At 41.7% G+C, this 9427-nt stretch overlaps 1 protein-coding gene across 5 annotated transcripts in view; it reads right to left on the bottom strand.

Annotated features, from left to right (window-relative positions):
* Positions 1–6: 6 nt before the first annotated feature.
* Positions 7–9427, bottom strand: part of LOC122770479 (receptor-type tyrosine-protein phosphatase delta-like) — a 105665-nt gene continuing 96244 nt past the window's right edge. For 3 of the 5 annotated variants that reach the window (XM_044027353.1, XM_044027352.1, XM_044027354.1), the window contains 3 exons: positions 4672–4860; positions 3436–3444; positions 232–1258 (listed from right to left, as the gene is read on the bottom strand). In XM_044027353.1, the coding sequence (XP_043883288.1) occupies positions 1158–1258; positions 3436–3444; positions 4672–4860 (299 nt within the window). In that variant the 3' untranslated portion in view covers positions 232–1157. Of the gene's footprint in view, positions 1259–3435; positions 3445–4671; positions 4861–9427 lie in introns of all 5 variants that reach the window. The other 2 variants (XM_044027355.1, XM_044027356.1) reach the window with 2 other exon arrangements.

Raw genomic sequence — 9427 nt, 5'->3', positions numbered from 1 at the left:
CCAAAATGTGGAGAAATCCAGACACAAGTATGTTATTTACAATTGTTCTTTGCTGAAAATTGAGATGCAGTTATTTTAGGGAGTTTCCAAGGATATAATTTGACAAATATATTGCCATGGCAATTCTAAGACATCTCTAACCCTTTTGGATCCACCAGTGGGATCAGGAGTGTGATGTGATTTTAGAACCATAAGGAGGTAAAGATATCAACCGACCTCCATCAAGGCCAACAGATAAAAAAAGGAACGACATACGCAAAGCCTTGGGAAGGGACCAGTGCTTTCTCGCTCCCTGAAAATAGAAAAACTGTCAAAAAAGTCAACCAGGTTTTTGATTCATTAAAGATGGTGTGGTAAGGCAAAAAAGCGCCCATTAAAACTTTATCAAAAAAGTGGTTGTTTGGGGCTTTTTATTGGTAATGAGAGAGAAAAGAGAAAGTAATGGTAAAAACCATGAAGAAATGTATATGTGTGTGCAGGTCTATGAGTTTATGTGTGTGTGTGTGTGTGTGTGTGTGTGTGTGTGTAAGCCCACTAGTGTCTGCAAGTCTGTCTGAGTCTTTGCCATCTGGACTTTTCAGGCTGAGCGAATAACAGCTGGGAGGGAAAACAAAACTGGGACGTTTGATTGGGCAAATATAGAGAAGGTAGAAGGCTGGGCCAAGTTCGGGTCAAGACCCAAAAAAAGAAGAAAAAGGCACGAAAAAAAAAGAAGTAAAAGTAAATCGGGTCGTTAAAAAAAAAAAAAGCAATTAAATGTGATAGTACGCTTTCCGACCTCAAACTAAGCAAAACAAACAAACGTAAAAACACACCATGCTTTAGATAGGAGACAAAGACTATGTTAAAAAGCTAAATGACGTTAAACTGATGAACACTGAAGAGAAATCACAGTATGGCAAAGAAGAAAGCAATGGACGTGTGTGCTATCAGGTGATCGCTGAGGCTGGGATGGAAAAATGAAAGGATGTAGAGAGGATGGAGGACGAGAAGAGGGGAAGTGATTAAAATCATAGTATAATGAATTGCTTGCTCAATTCCAATTCCCCCTCTTGTCCCCAGCCCACTGTAGATCTAAAGCAGCTGGATGGAATGATCGATATGGCAGAGTCTTAAATCTTTTGGACTATATTGATTAACCCATACAAAGCTGCTTTTCAAGATCTGTGAGACAAGCAGGAACTTGGGGTTGAAAAGGAATCGGGCCACCGTGTGACGTTGATCCTCCCAGCGGTCTTACCTCGTATGGGCGTGCCACCTGAGTGGGCAATGAATGCACGAGATTAGAGAAGGAGAAGAAGAAGAAAATGTTAGTACCACAGAAGGAAAAGGGGCACGGTAGGGAGGGGGTTGAGGGGGCTGGGGTGGGGGACTAGGATTTGTGTATGTGGGAGGGAGTAACTTGGTAAAGAAAAGAGTCAAATTAGAGAGAAGGACTCAAAATATAGATCCTTAGAGTGTAAGAGGAAGAAGAGGCATCAAAGAAAAAGACAGAATAAATGAAGACAGATTAAGCCTGAGGAGAGAAAGACTAGATTCTGGAGAGACAGAGTGGCAGACAGTGACAGAGCTAAAAGGAGATGGGTTATTGATTTGACTTCATTGACTTGTAGAAGGGGCAGATGTGGTCGTAGGAGTGGGGTATTGTTCACAGCTGGCTCTCTAAGAAGTAGACTTAGAGTAAATGAGTAGAGTTAACTGCCCTAAATCTAAACCATGCTCTTGTCCTTCTTATAGACCAAGAACAAGGTGTAATCCTAACAGCGGAATCAATTAAACAAATCAAAGAAATCCACTCTCCAACACTGAAATGCCATTGAAACATTAGCTCTAAGATTCAATTATGCTGTTTTATATCTGAAATATTAGAGATTAACTTGCACATGGACAAGGCCAAGAGGAAAAGAGGGGCGCCCCTGAGCAAGGCATCCAATCCCCATTGTTCCCCAGGCGCAGATAAGTGCTGCCCACAGCTCCTGGCTTGTGTGTGTTCACTACTGGTGGTGGGTTAAATGCAGAGGTCAAATTCACTGTCACTAATTGGTGTGTGTGGTAAAAATGAAACTAACTCTAATTCTAATTTTAGTTGACAATGTCTGACATCAGCTGAACTGTCAACAAATAAAAACATCCTGTGTAAAAAAAAAAAAAAGTCCACTAGCAGTAAAGCTGTGCATAAGAGAGAAAGACACACACACACACACACACACCATTCTCCCTCTAACAGTGGCCTCAACTAACGAAATAAAGTGAGGCCGCAATAAATGGGTTTGGTGTGGGTGCTGCAAAAATGTTTTTTACCATTAACATTTTAAACACTGAAGGTATTTAGAAATTACGAGGTAATAGAGAACGTGAAACAACTACCATTTATATTCATTTCCATTTGATGTACCTGTGATTTTCTCAGTAAAACATTTGGTCAATAATATATCAGAGGGTAGTTTAAACTGAGGCCACTGTGATATCGTCACAACACAAAAAGTAGAGTAATAGGCAGTTTAAATTGCCTGTATTCATTTTTAATGACTATCAAAATATTCAGAATCAACACCTTGGTGTCTCACTTTGTCTCGCAGCCAAACATCTAAGCTTTGGCTGACCACACACTCACTTCATAATGTACACACAGTGATATATTGCAAGGTTTGATTCCTATGATAAAAGCAGGAAACTGGAAATGACAACATTTATGACAAAATGTCATCAATGAACGCACGTTCAACAGTGTTGGAGCATCGAAGGGTGGATTTACTGCACTGCTCATTGTACCATGGTTTATATTGTGGCCAGACTATTTTTACATGACTGTAGCCAAGTTTGGTACAACACCGCACTACAGTTAGACAGCACAGTCAAAGTCTACGAGCCTGAAACCTGGCAGCTATTGATTTTCTTAACAGTCTTCTTAACAGTCATCTGCAGTATTGACTGGTAACTTTATACAGCAGAGAAGACAGTGAGTGAGTGAATGACTGAGTGAGTAAGTGAGTGAGTGAGTGAGTGAGTAAGGGAGGGACAGACTAATTGAATAAGAGAAAGGAGTGGAAAAGTAAACAGGCGAGTGTGGGGAGAAAATTATTGCATTTCTTTGGGTGTGGAGAAGCTGCAGGTGCACAGGTGAGGGTGAGGTCGTCTACCTCAGGGGTGACAAAGATGTGAGAGAGTTTGTGTGTGTGTGTGTGTAATTCTGTAACATGTATGGTACTTTAGCCTGCAGAGATGAGCGTATTTCTCTCTCTGTGCCTGTGTGTGTGTGTGTGTGTGTGTGTGTGTCACATTATAAATTTGTGTGTGACTGTTAGTAAAATGCATGCCATGCATTTTAAAAACACCTCAACATTTGTAAAGGTGCAGCAGCAGCAACAGTAGCAACATTAGTGTATACAGAGAAGTGGAGAGTGAGGGTGTGGGCCTTGGAACAGCAGCACTTACCAAAGGACTCTGTGGTTAAAAAGATACAAAGAGAAAAGAAACAGCATAGACATGGCATTACAATCGGACCCTTAGTTACACAGAGGAGTTGACTTTGTAGAAACACCTTATACAAGCACTGGAACTCCAAGAAAACACGAGTCATGAATACTGATCATTTACACTGAACTGTGGCTTCAACGCCGACTACTCTGCAATCATCACATACTGTAGTAGAAGCAATTCTAGATAGCTGACATTTTAAGTTGTAACAGTTTGTAAAGTTCTACATTTACTGTTTTTTATTTTTGCTTCATAAAATAAAGGTCAAATAGGGAGTGTAAGCAGGAAGTGGGTGGTAGAGCCAGAGACTTAACACAAACATAGGGACAGAAGCCAAGAGGTTGTTATCTGTGAAGAAGCCAGAGAGCTGGTTGTCCAACCACAAGAAAAGGGGTTTTGGTTCCAGAGTTGGTCCCTGGAAGCAGAGAGGGGGGGCTGAGGAGGGAGGAGGCTACGACAAGTTGGGATTTTACACACTACTGTGGCTATAGAAAGACTGATTGAAATGGATCGAGTTGCTTGACCTGAACAGAATTTCTTTCCGTGTTTTTCCAAGTAACAAATTCTGTCAGTGTATTTCCTCAAAAAATGTCTTCAAACCAACGCAAGACACAGTTTCCAGGAAATAGGGAAAAACAAAAGGTTATTTGATCATTTAGTCACAGCAGTGAGCTATATTAGGGAGGCCAATTCCTCAGTGCATACCACCGCCACCTGGGTTTACCTTCCAAATTCTGTCAGTCAAGAAAGTTGCTGAGATGTGAGGCATGTAGCGCTTGGATGCGTGCTGTTACAAATAATTCAATGTTTTCGTGAAAAGTGAACATTTGCGATGGTGATATGCACGGGAAGACCTCAGAGAGTTGGGAGAAAAGATGGGAGTTCACTTTTGAAGGCCTTGAAGAGTTCAGATGGGGTTGGCAACCACACACAGTCAACTCATACCACAGCAGCAGCAGAGAGGGGCAGCTGAGGAACACAGCCAGCAACCACGGTGTGGAACAGCAATAAGAAAGTGGGGTGAACGAGGACAAAAATAACAGGTTTGCGGGACCAGAGAAATAAAACTGGGGCTGGGGAAAGGCAGAGGGGGGATAAAAAGTTGGAGGGGAAAAAAGCAAAGTAAAGGGGGGGAGATAAAAGCCAGGATTTAAGAGAAAGGGAAAGAACGGTGGGATAAAAGCATCATCATACCTGAGCGGAGCTGCTTGATTCGTCCATTATTATTGGACGTGTTGACTGGCAGGAAATCCTTGAACCAGGTAATTTCTGGATCAGGGTTGCCACTAGCAGCACAGAGCATGGTGGCAGTCCGAGAACGCTCCACCACTTTCAGTTGGGGGCCCATGTCTATGGTGGGGAACCCTGAGGGTAGCTGGTCCTCTGGAAAAATCAGAAACACAAGTCAAACAGAGCAGCTTTTTATTAAGCAGTGGCTTTCAACGTACTGTCCCACAGTCGAAAGTAGAGAGTGCGTTTGTTCACACCTGCCATCGGAATGTGTCTTCACTTGTGATCAGATCCCACTTTTCTTTCACTATATGCAAATCCAAATGTACTTAATTTCTGTTTGTGAAGACCAAATGACGTTTTTTACCAGTCTGTCTATCCAGATGGGTTTATTTTCAGTGTGTTTTTGTGTGAGCGAAACATTACACCATGTACCCTTTATTTTATTTATTTATAGTTTATTTATGACCATAAACATGTTGCTATGCTGTTTGTGTGTGCAAAATACCACGTAGAACAACTTGAAACTGACCCATAACAACATAACATAACAAATAGTCTGGGCTCACTATAGGAAATACAGCGAAACAGCTTAACCCGTGAACTGACTAGATTCAAAATATGTTCTGCACGAGCCTTGAGGCAATCCAGCAGTGAGGTCAATCAGAATAAGTAACATTATATTTCACCTGACAAACTACTTCAATAAACCCTTAGGCAACTTGCTTGTCAAACTGGAATCAATGCTAAGTCAAATACTCTATTCTGCTGGGAACCAGCTACACTTTTTTGTCCAGCTGGATCTATTGCCCTCAGCGCTCTTGAAGAGTTCACCCACTGCATAAAATCAAATGAGTATAATAAAGTGCATCCATGGGGATTCGCACCCTTTTGGGACGGCATATCAAAATGCGATGCCGCAGACATCTGAGGCAATTACATCAAACATGAAGAGTCTTTCCAGTGAGATAAAGGAAATCAAAGGCAGGGGGGGCAAGCTTCATTCTGCACAAGAAGGAGACTTAAGAGAAGACGGGGACTATGCTTGGAGGACGGGGAGGATCAAAGGCGACAGAACTCTGTCAAACTGATAAGATTACTGTATTCACACTGGGAGGCACATAGGTGTACATTTTTTAAAGGGACTTGAAAACTGTGAGGTAAAAAACGTCTGATTCATGAGTCATTCACGAAAAGTGGATAAAGATATGAGACAAAAGGAGCAGTGGAGCATGTGTTGCTGCATGTGTCTGAGATGTATTTGATCTAGAAGGCAATCTATTTTAATATTTACTCTACTGTCCCTCGTGACGTTATCCTGCTCAACCACAAAGAGCCTCATTAACGGGAAACCCTAGCACTGAGCACCTCACCAAGGAGATGCTAATTCTGGTACTAGCCCATCGAACCGTAGCCGGCGGGTCATGAGACGCTGGCTTCGCGAGTGCATGTGTGGCCTTTTAACAGCTCCAGTTTCAATCAATCACGACACCCAGAAAAATGGAAACAGACATGATAAACCAAGAGAACAAGATGAGAAGGTGTTTGTGTGCGCAAGTGTGTCTGTGTGGGTGAGTGGTGAAGGAGGGCTGAAGTGCAAAAGGGAGAATAAAGGGAGACAAAGAAAGAGTGACAGAGAGAAAAAACAAAGGGAATGAGCAAGAGAGAAAACAGACAGAAAGAGAGGGGGAGAACAAGGGACCCACACAGCATAACAATTCTGATATCCCTCCGCTTTCATTATGCAAACGCTTACTTCAAAGCCAGCCCCTCGTAGACAGGAATAATGCATTCTATTTCATCTACCTGGGGTGGGACAATGAAGAGAGTTAGAATGCAACTCCCAGAGATCATACATATTTCCTTTTCCCCTCTTCTACAAACCATTCACATGTGAAAAAATAAAAGACAACGGGAATACCACATGCACCGGAAGAAAATGTAAACGTGCACAAACACAGACGCACATAGACACACGCAAGTGCGCACGCATTCACACTAGCCTTCCACCAGCCATTACTGGGACAGGTGTAAGCAATGCCAAAGTGTATCTGGAACAAAGCTGCTCCCCCATGTGTGTGTGTGTGTGTGTGTGTGTGTTGCTGAACAGTAACGGTTAAGAACCCCCTGAGGTCAGAGCAGATGTGTAACCCTAAACTCCCTTGTTGACGGAGCCTTCCACACATCCCACTGTTTCATTTGGATGTCCTCCCACTTCAATGTTTCCACTGTGAGCTATCCAGATAATTTCACAGCTCATAGAAATCCTGGTCTCCTAATCATGGGAACGGCTGCGCGAACACTGTCCTCTTTATACGAGACCCAAAATGAAATCCACACACATTGCTTGCTGGGGTTGTCATCTGTGATTCTGGAAGCCTGGCCTTATAATCATGGGAACTAAAGTATGAGCTGGCTGCTGTGTTATATGTGCACCTGCAAACAAACCTGTGTCTGTCGCTCAATATTGACACAGCGGGATCATCAGTGATGCATTAATACTTGTATAATACATTGCAATCCAATGACCTGACACTGAGTCATCTTCTGAGAGGTTACAGTTTTCTTTGTGCCTCCATTTTCGTTAAAGTCACAATTTTGTATGTTATCACAACTGCTTTTATGAGCGTCACCTAATCAATTTCACTAAAGTCTTGCAGTTTTAAAACTTTGATAGTTACATAAATCCTCACAGTTTGGTGACAGTGCCATTGTTGGGTCTAAACTAATTGCTCCATGGCTGAACATGGTTTCTAAAAGAAGCGTCAGTGGATGAGATTTACACACCCACTCTCTGGTTAAAGTTTGACCTACCACAAACTGAGGATGTGGTAGGTCCAAATAACTTATTTCACTTTTATAAAGTGGTTCAAATTATGTGACCCCAGTGGTCAGGAAAAAGCCCCACAAATTTAAATGCGTGCAATCAGTTAAACCCTAACGTTTTCAATTTACAACTTTGTTTTTTTTTAACCACATCCTTTTTTTTCCCCAAGACATGCTCTGATTCACCGTCAACTTTTAACCCAGTCATGAATTATACAGCACATAAGGCATGTAACTGTTCTCAAGTTCAGCCATTGCCAATCACACACATTGACTGGAAGCTAAGATTTCAATTAGCCTGGTATTAATCCTCAGTAATTAAGCCACCTGACCTTAACACTGAATCCCTGCTGTCAGACAGTCAGTCAGACAGTCAGTCAGTCAGTCAGTCAGTCTGTCAGTCAGTCACTGGAGACTCTTTGCAGAGCCAGGGGAGGCGGAGACACATGAATGACAGGACTCTCTGTGTGCCCTGAATCAACCTGTGTGTGTGTGTGTGTGTGTGTGTGTGTGTACTCTGCAACTGACATTTGGACCGACAATCTATCAGGAGCTATTAGTTGCTCCCAGGTGGCCTCTCATTCATCCACAACACAATGACTCCTCAGAGAAGAAGAAAAGGACTAATGACTACAATCTACTAATCTAAGACTAACTGTCTTAGATTAGGGATATTTTGTTTGTATGTGCAGTTGTGTGTAGAGCTAAAACAATTAATCAATGAATCGATTATTACTCGATTACTAGATTAATCAACAACTATTTTGATAACTGATTAATCGGTTCAAAGCTTTTTTCATGATTAAAACAAGTTTTCCAATTGTTTAAGCTTCTTGAATGTGAGTATTTTCTTCATTTCTTTGCTCTGGATAACAAAATAAGACATTTGAGAACATCATCATTTCCAGGTTTGACGAACACCGTTTAACATTTTTGAAGGTTTTCTCACATTTTATGGACCAAACGATTCATCGAGAAAATAACTGACAGATTAATCGATTATGAAAATAATCGTTAGTTACAGCTCTAGTTGTGTGTATACGTGTTTATACGTGTGTGTGTGTTTATGTGGGACATTCTTGATAAAGACAGATACAAGCGAATAGGATCTTCCCCGACGGGTGCCAGGAAGACAAAAAAAAAATAGAGCAAGTCTGCACGTACACACACACATACAAACACACATAAAGTGCACATACAAAGACCCATGTGATACAGGGATGGATGGATGGAAGGATGGATGGATGGAGCAAAACAGTACAGAAGATGCAAAGAGTGTTCTGACATAAATAATTTAGAGGCTGCTGTGAAGTAGACCTTAGAGAATGTGCAGCGACAGAGAGAGAGAGAGAGACAGTAGGCATAAGGAAGGAAGTGTATAAAAGATAGAGAGAGAAAAAAACTTAAGTACAATGGGATGAACTTAGGGAGACAAAAAAATAGATGAGACAGAAAAAGAAGTGAGTGTGTAGCTCTGTTATTACCCCTCAGACAGACGAGAGAGAGCGTAAGAAAGATGGTGAGAGAGAGAGAGAGGGAAAAAGAGAGCAATGGTAAAACAATAGGAAGCACGTCCTTTTCCCATGAGTATATACTGTAAAGGCAAGCAATGTGATTATCCACACTCGAGCAGCTTCACTCACTAAGACACTCTTGAGCTTCAAACTACCGGTACATAATGTTCTCCTAATGGACTCCACTAACACTAACATCACTATCTGCATTAATGGACTCTCGCTAACACTGATACAACCATCTACAGCGGCGGACTCCAGCTTACACTTGTATATTTATATCGCATATCTACATCGCCTCCCCCAAAAAAAAAAAAGATAAAAACATCCTAAGACCTTCTAGGATGAGCTTTGAATGACATTTTAAACTTTATCAATCA

Source organism: Solea senegalensis, linkage group LG6 (assembly GCF_019176455.1).
Source record: "Solea senegalensis isolate Sse05_10M linkage group LG6, IFAPA_SoseM_1, whole genome shotgun sequence".
NCBI lineage: Eukaryota > Metazoa > Chordata > Actinopteri > Pleuronectiformes > Soleidae > Solea > Solea senegalensis.
The sequence above is the reverse complement of the archived record's forward strand: the minus strand, read 5'-3'. Positions and strand labels throughout refer to the sequence as shown.